Genomic DNA, 20520 nt, shown 5'->3' on the forward strand with positions numbered 1-20520 from the left:
TACACACACACACACACATACACACACACAAAGAATGGGCTGGATATTGTTCAAGAAGCTTCCATTCACATTATAATTAGTCCCTTACTACTTCAATTATAATTAAATGGTAGAATTTGAGTGTTTAAAGAAATAGGCTTTTGGCCCTTTACCGGACACCCAATCCAGTTGTGTTGTATTAATGTGCACAAGGAGAACCAGGCATTAGACTGTGACCATATTATTATACCCACAAAGGCCATCAGGAAAAAATATATATGTGTATACCTACATATATACGCATAAGGTAAAATAAAATATCAATATCTCTCTAATACTATTTGAAATCTATAAATGAGCTGTCATTCCACAAGATGGTGCAATTGATGTTTCCTTCTCAGGTTATAATTTTTCTTGGTTTTATTTTCTCTTTGGATGGAAAAGAAAACAAGGTCCTTAAAACAAGTGGAAAATATTACAATCATGACCTAGGTTAAAACATCATGTGTTAATCTCATGTCTTTTCGACAGTATTTTTCATGTTTACATTTTTTAAAATATTCTCCTTAATTTAGTCATATGTCCTGATGACAGGAAAAACCATGATAAGTTCCTTGGGAGACATGTGTCACCATAGCCTGTATAAATGACTTCATAGTTATAACATGTAACTTTGTACAACTCCTATTACAGCCCATGTTCTACAAGTGTTTAATTAATTAAAGCATATGCAATTGGCCAATTGCTTTTAACAATTGAAAGTGTATTTTATGTTTTCATAACTGCATGCATTGAATCTACATCAAAAATTATTATGCTCTATTAGCCTGGGGGGAAAATCCTTACAATTATATTGTAATAGAGTAGAACTGTTCACATATGGCTCATAAACACGATGATAATTTTATCACCAATATCAGACATCAACAGAACATGACATGTTAAAGCATTTATATTTCTATCCTTCTCTGAAGATGAAATTAAAATCAATAGTTAGAGATGTAGAAGGGTTTAAGACAACATTTAGCAGTTGAAAATAAAGTACTCTGCTCCAGAAGTCATATAAGATGAAGAGCTAGGGCCTTAATTAAAAGTCTGAAGTCGGCAGATCTCTTTCTTTCTCACTTGCATAATATATTGATCACTAAGCTATGGATTTATTGAAATGAAACAGCTGCTAAAAATTCACTTTCCACAAGTTTTGTCCAGATTTGCTTATTCTGTCTTGCCAACCACTTTAGATTTTATACATTTTAAAACTTTTACATTGTTTCCAGAAGTGAAACTTTAGTGACAACCATTTCATCCATGTATTAGAAGACAAATCTTTTGGGCTGGAGTACTGTTAGTGCTAAACCATTTGTCTGCCAGGTGGAAGACCCTGGGTTTGATTCCCACCTCTGGAAAGAAATAATTTAAGTAATTTCTTGTCTGTCACAGTCAGTTGAGGCGGCTTTGCAGTCTTACCTCTTCTGACCTAAGAAATTCTAAGACTATACTGTACAAAAGATTTTAGGTTCAGAATTATATTGTATGTCAAATATTAAAAGGTGACTGCTAAACAAGTGAGAAAAAGATAATAACAATAGCCATGCTGAATAAAGATTGTATATATTGGGCTGGAGAGATTGCATAGAGGTCTGTGAAACCTAAGGACCTAAGTTTGACTCTCCAGAACCCATATAAGCCAGACGCACGTGGTGGTGCATGTGTCTAGAGTTCACTTGCAATGACTAGAGGCCCTAGCACTCATTCTCTATCTCTCTCTCTTACACACACAAATAAATAAACTTATTTTTTTTAAAAAAGATAGTATATATCAATATAGAAAGGAAATAAAGATATTCTAAAATTGTTATTTAGTGATCCAGGTTTTTTCTCAGTTTAAAAGATAGTTTTATTTTATTAATCATTTTTTTTTTTGTGACAATGTCTCCTGTAGTTCAGGTTGGCCTCTACTTGGCTGTGTAACATTGAAATCTTGATCCTTCTGCCTCCACCTCCTGAGATTTGAGATTACAGGTGTGAATCACCACACTCAGCTTATGTGATGCATATTTGGGAAGCACTCTACCAACTGAGCCACGCACCCACCATATATGATGTGTGTATATTTATTCCATATATATATATATATATATATATATATATATATACATATATATACATATATATATATATATTTCTCAAACAAGGTGTAAGTTGTCTTCTGACCTCTTCATGTGCATTGTGGCATGTGTCCCTGCACACACATACACACACACACACACACACACACACACAGATGCATGCATACAAACATGAACACACAGAGAAATGTCTTATGTCACTAATTTAGAGTTATTAATATTTTATAAATTTCAACTGCATGCCCATCTTCAAAAAATATCAGAGTATTATCACTTTAATATGCCCAGATATATTATTTAGCTTTAAGTTGCAATTTTAGCATGTAGATAGCTTTATTAAGGAAGTGTGTGTGATTATTTCGTTATCCAATGCTGAAACAATTCCGAGGAGGCAAGTTAAAAACATGCAATTAGAGACTCATTTTGAGACATCTATTTTAAAGGTTACTAAACAGAAAATATTTGAATCTATCTGTTTTCAACCAGTGAACTTAACATGGTAATAGTTTATGCATATATTTTTTAGTAAAATGCAACACTTCAAATGCCATGATCATTTTTCAACAATTTTTTAACATCTAGGTATAATAGTGCTGCATGAAATCATTTTCTTGTTTCTAAATTTAATTGGTTTAATCACTGAATTTAAATGCTTGGAAATTGTTCTTGTTGCCGGGGTTTGAATGCCAAATACGTCATCTACAGTTCGAAGATGAATATCACATTTATATTCAGACAACTTACAACACTGTCTTCTAAATTTCCCTAAATAACCTATATAAATGTCTAGAAAATTGATAATAATGGATGACAAATGTCCAGTACTTTCAACTTCTGCTATCTATAAAGCGTATAAGGAACATACAGAAAGTGTAAGACTTAATTCTCAACTGCTGTTTGTACCTTATCCAGCCAATACCGTGTACAGTATACAGAAGTTAAAATGACCTCTTCCAGGGCTTAAGCCCTAATTTTCATGATAAGAGACACTGAAGTCAATTATATCTTCAGAGACAAAAAAAAAATCTCAATTTTTGTTCATGTTTGGCAGACATTTTTCCATTTAGTCTCTTTGACAAAATTGGTTTGGTTTGAAATTTTGCCTTTTTGTTTTTGTCATTTCTTTCAGTTATAAGAAAAGTGATAATAAAGGCTTATTATATGAAGGCATTCCTTGACAGCCAATCAGATTGTACAAAAGGGAAAACAGCCAATCAATCTTCCCCTTCCAGCTCATTAAAAGACCCAGGGGCATACTCTTCCATAGTACTACAGCCCACCCAGAAATGAAATAGAGTGGGGTGAAAAGATGTTTGGTCTAATGCTTTTGGAAAACCTAGTTCTTGGAGGAGGTGGCATATAGTACACTTTATGAAGGGAAATGAAAATTAATAAAAATGCTTACACTAAGTTTTCACATGGCCTACTGTGGTGTTGTAAACTTTGATGATTTTTGCTCCACCATCACAACTTTTAAAATTCTATTTAGTTATTAGAGAAAGAGAGAGAGAGAGAGAGAGAGAGAGAGAGAGAATGGGCACGCCAGGGCCTTCAGCCACTGCAAATGAACTTCAGACACGTGTGCCCCTTCGTGCATCTGGCTTACATGGGTCCTTTGGCTTTGCCGGCAAACGCCTTAACCACTAAGCCATCCCTCCAGCCCACGTCACAACTTTCAAAACATTTTTTACTGACAACTTCCATAATTATAGGCAATAAGCCATAATAAATCCCTCCCCTGCCCCGCTTTCCCCTCCACAAATCCACTTTTCATCATATCCCTTCCCTCTATCCATTAGTCTCTCTTTTATCTTGACATCATCATCTTTTCAGGGTCTTGCCCCTTCACAATTTTTGCCACAATTAATTACTTTTTGTATTATTTGGTTTAGCCATAGTTACTCTATTTTTATACAGATTTTATTTTGGAAGGACAGTTTTGATGACTATCATAATTTAAAAACAGGGTTCATCACCACAAGCAGAAGACGTGTAATAGAAAATATATATGTGAAAACACGGTTCGATTTTAAAATATTTGAATAACTGCACCTAAACCACTTCATTTCCATCAGTGAGTGCTTGTTAGGCTTTGGAAATGTCTGACCAAATAAAATAATTAGTGTTAGTAAATGTGAATGAATCAGAAAATTTCCTGCATGACATAATATGTTAATCAGTTTTTAAGATAAACTTTCCTGTGGCAAGTACCTGGCTTGCAGTACCCATGTGCAGGAGAGACGGGGACCGACTTAATGAGGTTTCAAGCAGGAAGTCCAGCTGCTCCTGGCAGCACCTCCCTTCACTTCTGGCAAGTGTTGGAAAGTCTATGGTTTGAATTTAATTACTTTTGCTCAGTGGTTTTTGAACTTTTTAAAGTAGTCAACAACTTTTTTTTTTTTGCAAATGAAGTTTGAATAAAAACACTAAAAATGAAAATTAGAATTTTTGTGCAAATACAAATCGTTCAAACTTAGGTTCAAGTTGCTAACATTTTTCAGGATGAGAAATTTGTAAGAATATGAGGGCTAGTTTGAGGCAGACAGTGGTAATATTGCAGCCTTTCTATTTCTCCTTTCAAGTGATTTGTGTGTGTGCTTGTGAACAGTCACGTGTGCAGGAGTGAATGCCTATGTAAAGGTATGCGTGTGGACACCAGAGGAGAGCCTTATGTTGTCTCTCCCAGCCACCATCCACCTTTTTTGAAACACAATATTTCACTGTCCTTGAACTCACCAAGCAGGCTGAGATTGGCTGGTCAGCAAGCTCCGGGGATCGTTTGTCTTGGCTTCCTTATCTCTGATAATAAAAGCATGCCACCAAGCCTGGCCTTTTTGCTTGAGTTCAGGTGATTGAACTTGGGTCCTTATACTTACAAGGTAAGCACTTTACTGACTGAGCTATCTCTCTGACGTCTTCACTGATTCATATGTAGTTTTTCTGGTTATGTAATACTGAGACTATCCTAATAGACAGATACATATCAGTAATATGACTTTGCTATGTAGACCAGTTGTGATTACTGGTGAAAGCTGAATTTGTCTATTGTCTAGAGCTAACTGTAGTAGAACTAAACTGGTTTATTTTATTGAGAGGTCCTCATTTTCTGATTTAAGACTTATTCTCATACTTTATGGGGCCAGAGAGATGGCTCAGCAGCAAAGGTCACTTGCTTGCAAAACCTGACAACTGGGGGTTCAATTTCACAGTACCCACGTAATGCTCTATACACAAGGTGGCAAATGTGTCTGCAGTTCATTTTCAGTGTCAGGAGGCTCTGGTGCTCTCTGTCTCTCTCCCTTCCTCCCCCCCCCCCGCCTCTCCCCCTTGCAAATGAATAATCAATAAAAACATTAAAAAATACAAAATTAAAAAAAAACTTGTCCCAGGTGCCTTTCAAACATATTTTCTGTGCATACAAATTTATGTTACTGCTGCCTGGTTGAAATGTTTACTTAAAGTTTATTATTCGGATTTATTTTATTTTCAATATAAATACAAATTTTTAAATTTTGTTTCTGGCTCCTTATATGTAGCAATGAGCAGGTTTAAATCAACTCATCTCTGACAAGGCATGTTTGCTATACAGGTTAGTATGAGCCTGTTATTTGTTAGAGCTAGCTAAGTCATGCGATTTCCTTATGAGAAAAAAAATGCCATTATAAAATGGTCTTCATTTTCATTTAAAATATTGGTATTATCTTGTTTTAACTTCTACTAATTACTTTGTGCTGTTAGACTCTTATGCCAATAGTACCTGGGTTTATTGTTCACTTAGCTGCATATGGTTTATATAATGAGTCCAGTTAGTCATTTTTCTCATTAAATATGCAAAGCATGCTCTTTTAAATGACCAATGCCTAATCGACTCTCCAAACAATGTCACGGGTATTTGTTTATTCATATATACATATGCATATGAAGGTGTTTGAGTAGTTATGTGCACCTGTATGCCTGCCCATTTGTCTGTCCACCTACTCATTACCTAGCAACAAAAAGGGAAGAAGAGGAAGACCAGATAAAGTATCTCTGTCTGTAAATAATTTGAGAATACTGAATGTGCTTAAGGATTTTATATAAATAGCTTAATGTACTGTCATAACAGTTGTTTTTAATTGTTCCAAATGCAGCAATGAATATGAAGTTTTTAAGAACTACTGAAGCATTGCAGCTATAACTCAGTAGAATACAGTTTGAAAAATAACATTTTAGCTGAAGGCCTTTATATCTTTTAAAATGCAAATACCTCTACCTTCATCTGCAATCAGTCATTTATACATTAATGTGAGTGAATTTATTAGACATCTTTCTCACGTTAATTTAGGAGAGGAAGGTAAAAATGAACTCAGCAGTTGCAAAGACATGGGGAAGATTAAGTGTTAAGTTTAGGAGCACTGGAAATCAACTTGCCTGCTGTACAGTTTTGTGTAAAGACTATGGCATCTGTATCTAGTACACTTGTTTGCATTATAAACACAAAGAACATGTCCACTGATTTTGACAAATGTGAGTGTATGCTTCCAAAGTGCACTGAAAAAAGTTGCTGTATTCAGTAGGATAGTAACAGTCATTAGCATATTTTCTAACCAATATAATGATTAAAAATATTATGATCTTATGATTACTCTCAAAAATTGCAAGCAAATGAATTACTTGGGATCCTAAGCTCAAGTTCAGCTGAACATAATGAGGATTCAATAGACCAAACCTAGTTTTGAAACTTTAATTTATGACATTTCTTTTTTCCTTATTATATTGTTATTTATGAGAGAGAGAGAGAGAGAGAGAGAGAGAGAGAGAGAGAGAGAGAGAGAGAGAGATTGGGCATGCCAGGGCCTATAGCCACTGCAAAGGAACTCCAGAGTCATGCACTACCATGAGCACCTGGCTTACATGGATTCTGGGTCCTTAGGCTTCACAGCCAAGCGCCTGAACTGTTAGGTCATCTGCCCAGCCCAATTTATGACATTTCTTTAAATGTAAACAAGTTAACTGTTTTTCTTAACTTAAATGTTTTTGTATCACAAATTTATTTCTATCTAACAAAATCCTAGTTATATGTTTCCTTCACATATCTTATTCCTGCAGAACTTTCTGGTTTAGAAAAACAAGTAATCATTCCAAAATGTAATATAAATATCATGTGGCTTCTTTTATCACTCATCCACATGTTTCTTTGGGATGGAATTTCTCCCTCAACCCAGAGCTGCTCTTTGCTTTCAGTTAGTGAACCCTAAAGAGTTTTCAGGTTTTTCCATGGGTGCTAGGGAACCCCTCTCAGGCCTTCATCCTTGCATGGCAAGTGTTCTTACCTGGTAAGACACATGGAAGAAAAGCCTCTGTGGAAACTTGAGCCAGTTATAGAAGAACACATCATCCTGTCAGTAAGTTACCTCACATTATATTTACTTACTTACTGACTCATTGATAATGAGTCTTTAAGGATGCAATCACTTCTCATTTTTCTCTTTGCTACACTGAGATAATAGGTTCCCTCCCTCTTTCACTCACTTCCTCCCTCATTTTCATCTCTCTCCTCCTTCTTTCTTTCTTTCCTTTTTTCTTCCTTCCCTTCTTCTTTCCTTCCTTTCTTCTTTCTTTCTTTTCTTATTTCTCTCTTTATTTCTTTTATTTATTTTTATTTGAGATAGACAGAGAGGGAGAGAGAGAAAGAAAGAGTGAGAGAATGGACACTCTAGGGTCTCTAGCCACTGCAAATAAACTTCAGACACAAGTTGCACCTTGTGCATCTGGTTCTTGTGGGACCTGGAGAGTTGAACCTGGGTCATTAGGCTTCTCAGGCAAGCACTTTAACTGCTAAGCCATCTCTCCAGTCTTTCTTTCTTTCCTCCTTTCTTTCTTTCCTTCCTTCCTTCCTTCTTTCTTTCTTTCTTTCTTTCTTTCTTTCTTTCTTTCTTTCTTTCTTTCTTTCTTTCTTTCTTTCTTTCTCTTTCTCTTTCTCTCTTTTTCTCTTTCTCTCTTTTTCTCTTTCTCTTTGTCCTTCCTTCCCTCTCTCTTGTGCCCCTACTTCTCTTTCTCTTCCTTCCTTTCTTTCTTCCTTACTACCTTCCTCTTTCTCTCTCTTTCCTTCCTCCTTCCCTCCCTCTCTCTCTCACCTTCCTTCCTTCCTTCCTTCCTTCCTTCCTTCCTTCCTTCCTTCCTTCCTTCCTTCCTTCCTTCCTTCCTTCCTTTTCTTTCTATGCATCCTATTTTGAAGGCAAGGCTAACCTGGAACTCACTATGTAGCCCAAGTTGCCTTTAAACTCAGTCAGTACTCGTGCCCCATCTATGAACCAGCATTACAAGCAAGAAGTAATCCTAGCTAATGTTCATTTTTCCTAGAGTGACAAATAGACTAGTATACATAAATTATGGATACTAGCAACAATTTGATATCTTTTAAAATATTTTATTTATTTATTGGAGGCAGAAAGAGAGAAAGAGACAGATAAAGAAGAGAGAATGGGTGCGCCAGGGCCTGCAGCCACCGAAAACCAGCTCCAGACGCATGTACCACCTTGTGCATCTGGCTTATGTGGGTAATGGGAAGATGAACCTCGGTCCTTAGGCTTTACTGGCAAGCGCCTTAACCATTAAGCTATTTCTCCAGCCCATTTAATATACTTTAAAAATAAGTTTATTCACAAGATTTATTTGTAACATTCCAATATGGATTCTATAACAAGTAATTGAAAATCCTTCTCTATAGTTGTGTATAGTAGATTTTTGGTCCTGTGTTCTCTGTGCCAGATCTTCTAGTAATGAATATAGATTTTCTGGGAAAATAGTAGCAGATAAATATTGTGTGATATTGAAAGAACCTTTTATACTTGGAACAGTAGTTTAACATACTGTCCTTCTATGTCATATCCTGCTTGTAGAAAGTCACAGATAAATTTCTTGGAGACAACTTAAGTGCTTTAACTAGTGTACCCTACCACCAGCAAACACGCATCTTATTTTCTGCTGGCAATTCAAAACAAAGAAAGAATTTAAGAGTAAAAAACAAGCATGAAAAATACCTATGATTTTAGAATCTACTATAACTTAATCAGATGTAGGTATCTGATAAATGCATGCATGATATTATACAGTGAAAAAGTCTTGTACTTTTAAGATAGTATTTGGAACAAGGTTAATAAGAAATTTGAGTCATTTATGAGAGACCTTACCTTGACTTGCAAACTTCAATTCTTTGGCATCTGTGAGTGTGGGCCTCTTGTCAGAGCCTTTTTTCTCTATTCGTCGATGGCTTCTTCTCTTTTTAGACTCTCCCCAAAGATTAGATCCTCCATGCATGCTTGGTATATTTAAAATAGCAATTCCTTCCAGAGATATGTTTATTAAGTCAATCTGTACTCCATCACACTGATGAATAAAGAGAAAAGAACAACAATAAAAGATGTCTTATCTCTTTCTTTGATTTCTTATTTACTTCTTTAGCTTTTAATAAGGCATTTTACAGTCATAATCTTATAATTTTAAAATAAGCCTTTCAAGGACACTTAAATACATATACCAGATGTCAACAGAAAAGATAAAGCATCTATTAACATTAACCAGTTATCAATAATGATTAAAAATGATCAAATCAAGTCACCACTGCCTCTTTGTTTATAGAAAACCACTGGGAGAGACACACACCAGTGACTGCTTGTATAATGGATTGTGAATTTCCTGTGTACACCAAGGACATTGAGTCTTGGGAAGATGTTTAAATTTCAGGCAGAGGTACTGGAAAGATGGCTCAGTGGATAAAAGTATATTTTTTAAAGTCTGCAAGCCAGGGTTCAATTCCAAAATCCAACCCCATAAAACTCAATGCAAAAAGTGGCATATTTGATGTCTGTTTGAGGTGGCCTCAAGACTCTGGCGCATGGGCACGCACACACACATACACACACACATGCACACAAATAAATATAAAATAATAATAGTTTATTTAAAAAAATCAGTCAAAAATGGTAATGATTGTTATCTACAGAGAATATATTATAAGATACTTCTAAGGGAAAATAAATAATTTGTTATCAAAAGCTCTCTTTCCTTCATACTTTCCTTCCTTCCTTCTTTTCTCTTTCTTTTCTTCTCTTTTAAGACAGAGTCTCAAACTCTTAACATAACCAAGAATGACTTCAATGCCAGATTCTCCTGCCTCCACCTCCCTATGCCAGGAATGTCCCCGACGCCAGTCTCAGGTACCATGTTTTTTTAAGGCAAAGAATAAAATGACTGCAAGGAGTTTTGTAAAAGGAAAAGCAAGTACCAAACAGTAACCTCGGAGGATCCCAATTACTTTGGAGTGAGCAATGAGGGCTCCTGGTCTAGAGTAAGGCCTAAGCAGGACATGATTAGAGGCACAGTTATCTAAATGAAGATGGGACAGCAGGCAGATTGAGTGAAGGAAAATGAAGAGAAGTGGTAAACGAATCGTTAGCCACTCTTAACTTTGTAGGTGCTTGAATAATGGAATCTTCCAGCTGCCTGGCTTGTTTCTGTTTGTTTGCCTGGTGACAAGTGACCCTGTTGACTATGAAAATTATGAATCTTACCGACACACAAGATTTTTCTAGTATTGCCATCTACTTAGGTTTGGAATTGTTTGTCACTGTTAACAGATTTGTATGGATGAATGACAATTCTTTTCTGAAGTTTTTGGATGGCATTCCAATTACTCACTTGCTACGGGTTTTTGAAGATGATACTTATTGTTATAACTATATTCCCAGAAATTATTATTCCACTTTTTAAGATAAAATGAGAAGAGATATACACTTTTAACTTTGTCTACAAAAGGATTTTTCTAGGGATAAACATGTCATAAACCGAAGAATTTCTGTAGTGCAGCTGTTTCCACTGCTATTTATTAGTATTTTTAAATTGCCCATACTAACGTCGTCATTTCTCATGGAAACCTTGACTTTTAGACTAGAAGACGTAATACTCCACTGAATTAGTAAAGAAATACTGAAGCACTCTTTTCCACATTCACTTCATCTTGAATCTTGTTGATGAATAAATGCAAACCATAGAAGAAAGCGACACATCTTCAGCCTGTCTGGCATGGGTAGAAACAGTTCTAGAAGATGGGCTAATTTTTCATTCAATTTGTTTCAATGAGAGTGAGACCAAGATCTGAATCATGTAGTTCATTTTTTTTTCTCCTTTTCATGTATTAAATTAGGATCATTTCTTTTTACTAAAGAATTCTGCTCATGTGTATACTCACTTACCGCTATATATTCTAGATAAACAGATATTAATTTCATAATTAAAAGTAATCTTGTGTAAATACCCTGCAGGCCTCAATGAATCAAACACATACTGTGTGTCAGGCCTCCCACTGTCTTCAAGTGGGATGTACTGGCTGGATAATTAGAGAGCACATATTTTTTAACCTTATTTGCATGCATATTATATCTTTTGCACACTGACAAGCAGCAGTAAAAACAAAAGTCAGATTACCACAGGGAATTCCCACAAAGAAGTCTTCATTCCTTATAATTTGCAGCCTAAATTAAAATAATTTGATCTTTGACAAGGATGAAATGTCAAGCAGAAGGGGGTCCTCTACAAGCCACGGCCTGTGGCTTCTGAAATCTGCCTAATTTATGTCAGTCACTTCTTAATACATATTTAAGCATTACACGAAAAAGATGATAAATATGCAATCTGACACCTTTGGTATTTCCCTGCTGTTAATTTATAAAGGTCTGGCTTCCCCCAAACTGACTAAAATCATTTAAATAACAGAAGAATTGTGAAATAAGCTGGAGTCAGGGCCTGGCTTCCATTTTCACTCAATATTGAACACAGCAGGAAGTACACTAAGACAATTATTTGACTAGGACTTAGAACCCCACTGTGACAAGTCACTTTCAGAATTAGTGAAGGAAGATTCCTTTGTTCAACTTCAGAAAAGGAGAGCAAGCTGCAAATCGGCAACTTTTTTTCTTTTTCTTTTTCTTTTTCTTTTTTTTTTTTGTTTCTGTCTCGCTGAACTCTCGCCTTTCCGTGGGGCAGCGTGGACACAGCGGTGGGAACGACTTCTTACTCCGTTTCAGTCTTCACACTCCTCTCATGACGAGGCTTAGTAAAAAGCATCAGTTCTTCCTTCTCTCTGATATGTTAAAAAAAAAAAAAGTCCTCAAGAAGTCACAGAGAGCAAGGAGATATGAAGAACACTGATGTCCCTTTGAGAGCAGGACAATGTACTTAAATAAATTGGTGTTTATTAATGATTTTTTCCCCCACTGCCTTTTGACCCCAGGCCACGGTCCTCTGTTTGCATTCACATCATGTTCATTAGCTGGGGAAGTTTTGCACTACTGCTGATGGAGATGGGGAATTGAAGCACACCAGTTGAGTCCATGAAAATAAAATGTGAGGAGAAGGCTATGAAATATAAACAAGTTATAATAGTGTGTCACAAACTATTTTCATATGCATTGAAGATTTAAGATTTTTTTTTTTAATAGTAGTGACAGAGGAAAAGGTTATAAAAGCTTAAAAGCTAAGAGCCTCAGTTCACTAAATCCTGAACGTTTTTACTATGTACAGGCCATTACCATGCAAGATGTGAGCATCTCAATGGTGTAACATTGTGAAGCCGTCTTCTGCTCTTTCTACTTGAAGATGGACGATCTTATCCAGAAGAAGGTTCAAAATTGTCTTTCAGTGCCAGAGGGATGGATTAGCCATTATGGTGTTTGTCTGCAAAGCCTAAGGACCCAGGTTCGATTCACAAGGACCCACGTTAGCCAGACGCACAAGGGGGCTCAAGCATCTGGAGTTTGTTTGCAGTGGCTGGAGGCCCTGGTGTGCCCATTCTCTCTTTCTCTCTCTTAATCTCTCTCTCTCTCCCTCTTTCTCTGCCAAATAAATAAATAAATAAAAATAAAATATTAAATAATTGTCTTTCAATATGGATTAATCTTAGTTTATAAACTTTGGGGAGGTGTAAGTATAAGTAGTTTGATGTGCTATAATCAACGATAAGGTATATTTTTTTCCCATAAGACATCAGCTTCTAGCTGTGCCAGATGAACTCAATCAGAATTTTAGTCAATGAAATGTGAGACATTATCTTACAGTTACTTGTGCATTAAGATGGGTGTACAGGGGCACCCCTATTGCCTCTCAAAATCACGTTTGCTTTGTTAATTGGCAATAAGAACACCTCATCTTTCAAATCCTGATAATCAGTTTTGTATGCATGTTGTTATTGCATTTGTTAATTTTTGAGATCAGTTACTCATTTGTGAAAATGAGTGAAAACACGTGAAAATTTTTGATGTTAACATTTCCCACCCCTCTAATCTTAGTAACAACCAAATGACTTGAATGGCTTGTGGAAAGAGGTTTCATACTGCCTTACTAATGAAGCCTGGGACATGGGGATGAAACTTGCATCTCAGTCTTAGATGCTTACTGGAGATTGTTAAGACTCTTATACCTTTCCTCCAAAATACTTTAACGTGAACTTTGTTTTTTAAATCTTTCTTTTAATGTTAAGGTTTTCTTTTAATTCTTTGTAGTTTGTGATAAAGTTTGAAAACTAATAAGAATCTTTATATATATATATATATATATATATATATATATATATATATGTAAAGTTTGAAAACTAATAAGAATCTTAATATATATATATATATATACATATATATATATATACACATACACACACATATATATGTGTGTGTGTTTTGTAAAGTTACTATTTTCTCTCTTCACATTTACATGTTCTTCTAGTTGTTTTGTCTCTTTACACTTAAAAATTCTAACATTATTAAAAAATGTTCATCTCTGCAATAAAGTTGTAATGCTATCTCTCATAATGTATGTACAGAAACAAACTCAGACAATACAGGTGCTTGCTTAGTACAAATCATGAGGGACAGTCAAGAATACATAAATCATAGATATTAGGATGTGCTGTCCTGTGATAGTTGTTTTACCCCAAATGTTTGACTGTATTAAAAGGAGCCAATTATTGGATAGAGGACTGTGAAATCAAACCATGCATGGAATATGGCTGGCTTAGGAAGAGGCTGCCAAAAAAACAAACAAAAACAAACAAACAAACAAAGAAAAAAACATAGCCTTCATTTGGGGTTCTGCTACAAACATAGCTTATTCCCTCTTATACATTTTTCAAACCATACTTGGCATGATTTTAGGCCACATAGGAAGCAATAGCAAGCAGAATCAAATTTCCGATTTGCTGATTTGTTATATTTAATTATGAAGTAACCTTGAGGGTAGAAAGGCATATTCTGCTAATATGATAGACTGGATTCATTAAAATGTGAGTAGAGAGGCAAGCTTGATGTTGTTACATACACACACACACACACACGGCACACAGCAGTATAGTAAGGAGTGTGCACACCGTTAACTCCAGTTTAAAAGTGCTATTACAGTGGTTCTGAGAACAAGCCAGAAAGCCATGTAGATCCAGAAAGCCAGTCTTGAAAACATATGGAAATTGGACTCTAGGAAAAATATAACTTTGTTCTAGTCCAGATTTCCTGAAGAGCATCCTAAATAGTTTCTTTTCTTTTTAATGTCATTTTGGGTACTGAGGATTGAACTCAAGTCCTCACGCTTGCAAAGCCATCCGTTTCCACATGAGCTATGTCTCTAATCCCTATGTAGTATTTTTCCCTATAAGATGTAAAATTTTGTGGAACAAAAACACTCATTTTATCAGAGCTTTAAAAATTGTGGGTTTTTTACATTTATTTTTCATATAAAAACCTTTTGCTATATAATGCAATTTTTCTTGAACTTTTTCTTTTTTTTTTTAAACCTTGTGACACACATAACATAGTTCCATGAATAGACGGGCTTTGCCTCTGGGCTCAGGGACAGGATAAACAAAGGAGACGTTAAGGAGGGTCTCCTAGTATATTCAACAAAACTATGTATCTATACTTCTTATTTTGGCTTCTGCTACCAATTTTCTTTGTGCATAGTTGACGGAGAATTACACAAAAGTGCTCAAAATTCATCATATAAATCAGCTTTACAATTTTTTATTTTTATTATGATTTTGAGGGTTGGTGATGTGGCTTAGGAGGAGAGGCACTTGCTGCACCACTTTGAGGACCTGAGTTCAGGTCCTGAGAATCCATGTAGAGCTGGATGTGGCCGCACACATCTGTAATCCCAGCCCGCCTGGGGTAAAATGGGAGGCAAAGGCATGAGAAATCTCTGGAAACTCATGGGCCAGCAAACCTGGTATACACAGCAGCACAGTGAACAATGAAAGACTGCCTCAAACAAGGGGGAGTGTGAGGACTGAAAACTGAGGCTGTCCTCTGAGCTCCACATGTATGCTGTGGCACACATGCTCCAATGCACACTCACCCATACACACACACACACACACACACACACACACACACATCATACACACACACACAAAAAAAACTCAAGATTCTGAAGTTATAGGAATATTGTAGTATATAAAATGAATGCTAATATGTAGGTATATTTATAGGCATATATATGTAACTATATACATTATCATATGAATGATTAAAATGTGTATATATTGTTAATAATATATGCTATACAATTATTCATGATTACAAACATATGACCCAGCAAAAGAATCACAAGAAAAATTAACAGAGAGTGGATAACAAGCCCAACTCCTTAACCTTCTGTGATCATGCTCATATTCAAAATTATGTTTCAAGGTCTTTATGGTGGCCAGTCCCTTTCCATATCATGATAGCCAGTCTGTTAAAACTTAATCTTATCTTTAAATTATGATGATGAAAGCACAAAAAGTTTACTTTGAGAATTGTTTCATTTTTGTATCATTATCACCAACATCAGATTATGAAATTAGGATTTTAAAGAGCCTAAACAAGCCTTAATGCTTAAAGCCTTAATGTCCTATAATTGCTTCTGTTTATAAATAATGTCTTGAATATGTGCTACTGACAAACTAGTTATCAGTAGATTTTACTGCATCTCTATGTAAAGTTCAGGTAACTATTTATTCATCTGTATCTGCTAATCCATATTTCAGAATTTTATTCCTTTGTTTTTGTCTTTACCAATTTTGTAAAATATAACTCCTTTCTTTAATCTTTAAAAATCTCTCAATATGTCATTTTCCTTTCAAATATGTCTCCAAAACTTTCAGTCCTGTACTGTCTAGACATTTTTGGCAGACCAATTTGCTCCAAGTTTTTTTTTTTTTTAAGTATAGTTTTTATTATCCTTGCTCTATTTCTCAGCAGTTTCCCATCCCATACATGTAATAAGGAAATGACAAGCTAAGCAAGACTAGTTAATGAACAGGAATAGAAAAACAAAATTTATACTTTAACATTTATTCATGAAATGGAGTTTTAGTGAATAGTGTTTTAAAATTTCTGAGCTATTGAGACCTGAAAATTGTAAGCATTTTATGCTTCTTGCAACTTTTCCCCCATTTTGTTTAGCTGTGTTTTTATCTGGCATTTTTTTCTTCCATACTAAACCCAGTGCCTTCCTTGATTTCTAAGACTGTGCTCCATTTCTCTTTCTTTGAAATATGTTATTAAATCACCTCACTCACATTTAACCATAATAATTCAGGCAGTACAATATCCTTCATGATTGACAGATATTTACGAAGCATGGGTAAATCTATGTGGGCTGCTTGAAGTACGTTTCACTATGCAGCCTCCACCACAAACACATTAACAACCAAACACAAGCCATTTCGCATGCTCACAAAAGCAAATTCACATTCTTACTTCCATTTCTACAGATTCATGTAACTTCTTGCAGGTGGCTGAGAAAGTTTCAGATGTGCCAAACTCAAAATACCAGAATTTGTTCTTCATTCTGAAAAAGGAAAGTAAGAAGCCAGTTATCAATGTCAGAAGAGAGTTTTGAAAGTATTATTTATTTATCTATTTATGAGAGAGAGAGAGAGAGAGAGAGAGAGACAGGGAGAATGAGAATGGGAGCACCAGGGCATCCTGTGGCTGCAAATGAACTCTAGGTTATCAGGATTTGCAAGAAAGTGCTTTTAACCACTGAGCCATCTATCCAGCTCCTCAGAAAAGAGTTTTTAATGGTCTGCCTTTGTCTTACATTGTAAGAACAAAAAAGGTTTTGAGAACTGACATCCAAAACATAATGGATGATCACAAATTCTCATAGCTTAAATTGTATGAAAAGTCCCTGAACGGAGTCCCAGGAATTTGTTGATTTGATAGATTCAAGCATATCTGTGACTTTTCTATTGTTTGATAATATCTTTGAACATGAATTGTGGTGCCTACAATTCTTGTATTTGGGCAAACTGATCTTAGAATTAGCCATTTAGTTATCATAAAGAGAAAAACAAAATTATTTTGAGCTGTGCATGAGGAAAAAGAGACAGATCTTCAATAGGCAGAAGTTTGTGTATAGATATATATTCATTAGAAATAGGTGGGATTGGATAGCGATAGCTCATTAACACAGCAAACCTACCAGTTACCCTAACACTGAAATTAAGTAAATTTGCCATAACTAGTTGTTTTAGCATACTTTTCTATTTCATACAACCAATAGTACAAAACTGTAATGTAGCCTGAAAGAATTAAGTAAGTCATGATAACATCTATATAACAAGAGTTGAAAGAAAAATCTAAGATGATTTCAGTGCTTAACATTAAAGTAACACTGTAATTGTTTTCTTCCATGATGCAGTGACGATGTGGTTGAATCTTTGTACCATGTAAATAAATTCATGATCACGTAGTGTAACTTTACAGAGGTTGATTTGATTTTGACATTATCTAATAATGCCTTAAAATTTGTTCTTATGATAAAAAAATGCAGTTTTAATTATCCATGTCTCCATTAGCAGAAAATACAGGTAAAATTACATACATATTTTCAAAGTGACATACATATTTTTACAGACCAGGGCAGTACAGAAACATTTCTTACAATGTTTGAATATGTCCCCCCGATGGAATTCTTCTGTTTGAACTAAATATTGATATCTTGCTGTAATTGGACTATAAAACTTTTGACAAGAAGACATCTTGCAAGGTTACTACTTGTAAGGTTACCTGTGAAAACCTTATATTGTCTATCTAGACATATTCAGGTATATTTAGCACTATGCAAGTTCTATTTACTTACAAAATTTTCATAAGCCTTTTTGCCATAAGCTGAATTCAGTAATCTAAAGTCTAATATAGGATCTCATATTAAGATTCTCATAACACAGATTCTTTACAAAAAATATTGTTATGATTTTATGGCTTGAATTCATATATTTGAGAAGATATAAATAATAATAGCTAGTGAGACAGAGCAGACTTAAACATTTAATGGCAAGATCTATGGATCAGTGCCTATACACAAATACATATTAACTTAATGCAACTGTCTACTTTATGTATTAAATATGCGTTTATATGTTTAGACACTAGCTGCTTTAAAATTTTAATTTTTTTATATTGATTCATCGTTCTCATAAAAGTTACATCTTCTGTAGGTTGGGAGTAAAGTATAATATATTTGCACCAGCCTTTTGTCTAGATCTTTCTGGGTTCTTTCATTCATCCATGTTTTCATTCATTCAACAAGTATTTAATTAAAACATTCATCTCCCCATAAAAGCAAAATTATATTTAACAATTATTTAAATGAAACATGAATAAAATTTATCCCTTTATGTGAGGGAAACATACTTCAATGACTCAACGAATTTTGCTTCCTGTAGTGGTTTGATTCAAGTATCCCCCATAAATTTAGGTGTTCTGAATGCTAGCTTCCCAGCTCATGGATATTTGGGAATTAATGCCTTCTGGAGAGAGTGTAGTGTTGGGGGAAGGCTTATGGGTGTTATAGCCAGTTTCCCCATGCCAGTGTTTGGTACACTTTCCTGTCCCTGTTGTCCACTTATGTTGGCTATGCGGTGATGTCCACCCTTTGCTCATGCTATCATTTTTCCTACCATCATAGAGCTTCCCCCTCAAGCCTGTAAGCCAAAATAAACCTCATTTTACACAAGCTACTCTTGGTTGGGTGATTTCTCCCAGCAATATTAAACTTACTGCAACACTTCCAAAAATCCAAAAGTTAAAATAAAAAAAAGAAGGTGACATTTTGGTGGATTAGTAGGCAGTAACTAAAAAGAAGAGATGAGTCTAGTTATCAGTGGCAGAGTAGTGTGACATACAAACTACTAATGTTGAGTGGCAATTAACACACAGCTTGGGTACATTTAAGAACAATCATGCAAAGTTAAATGGTTTGGTATCAGACATTAACAAGAGGCTAACAGAAGTTATAAGCAGCATGTGAAGATGTGCCCAACATTATCGTCTGGGCAAGTTAAGTCTAAAAGAAATAAATGTGCTGGAATGGTGAAATGCTACTGTTCTGCTGTTGAAAGAAACATGGCTAATCTGGGCATGGTGACTAGTTTCTACAGTCCAAGTACTCAGGACGTTTAGGGAGGAGGGTTCCAATGAGAGGAAGGCCAGCCTGCCCCCCCCCAAAAAAAAAGGAAATAGAGAAAGAAAGAAAGAAAGAAAGAGAGAGAGAGAGAGAGAGGGAGGGAGGGAGGGAGGGAAGAAGGAAGGAAGGGAGGAAGGAAAGAAGAGAAAAAAATATAAAGAAGGAAAAGAATGAAGGTACAAAGTTAAAGAAAGAAAAGTGACTATTAGAACAGTTCAAATGAAGGCCTAAGCCAATAGCAATGGGAATGAGGGGAGGCACTCAGTTATACTAATGTACACCACCCCTCAGGTCCTTCTGAGAACAAATGTGAGGGTGCCTGACTGTCCAAAGGCCATGGGGTGATGTCTTGGAGGTTCTGTGATCTAATATATATTGTACTGCCATTGGAGCATCACACACACACACACACACACACACGGGCTTTGCCCTCAATGTAGCTGTGTAAATGATTGTTTCCATTTTCCTGGATTCTTCACAGGAAGGCACATCAAGGTAATGTGGAGGCTGTTATAGCTAGGCAAGACACTCTTGTTTTCTCAAACATCTCACAAGAAACAGAAATTCTGAGAATTTACATTCGTTCTTTTTTTTTTGCAGCATAATAGTTAGCATTACTGCTCATGTACCAAAGCTACTTTAAATTCTCCATTATTACAGCCGTTTTATGTTTCACTTAGATAAATATATGGAGGCAATAAAGAACACATAGAATCCGAATCCACATGACAAATTAAAGGCTGTTAAATTTTATTTTTTCAACCAAACTGGTCTTTAGGCTGTAGAAATGCAAAAAAGAACATTCAAGCATGGATGCTGTCTGTTTTTATGGTTTACATCAGAAAATGATCCAAATAATTCAAACTCAAATTTGTCAGAGAAAACACATGGTTTTGAACATTAAGAATGTGGTAGCTAGACATTAACCCATTGTGAA

At 35.4% G+C, this 20520-nt stretch overlaps 1 protein-coding gene across 8 annotated transcripts in view; it reads right to left on the reverse strand.

Moving 5' to 3' along the window:
* Dgkb (diacylglycerol kinase beta) overlaps window positions 1–20520 on the reverse strand; it is a 690706-nt gene that overhangs the window by 156179 nt on the left and 514007 nt on the right. For all 8 annotated transcript variants that reach the window (XM_045135964.1, XM_045135963.1, XM_045135965.1 and 5 more), the window contains 2 exons: window positions 16871–16961; window positions 9281–9476 (listed from right to left, as the gene is read on the reverse strand). In XM_045135964.1, the coding sequence (XP_044991899.1) occupies window positions 9281–9476; window positions 16871–16961 (287 nt within the window). The remainder of the gene's footprint in view (window positions 1–9280; window positions 9477–16870; window positions 16962–20520) is intronic.

The sequence above is a fragment of the Jaculus jaculus genome, chromosome 16 (genome assembly GCF_020740685.1).
Source record: "Jaculus jaculus isolate mJacJac1 chromosome 16, mJacJac1.mat.Y.cur, whole genome shotgun sequence".
NCBI lineage: Eukaryota > Metazoa > Chordata > Mammalia > Rodentia > Dipodidae > Jaculus > Jaculus jaculus.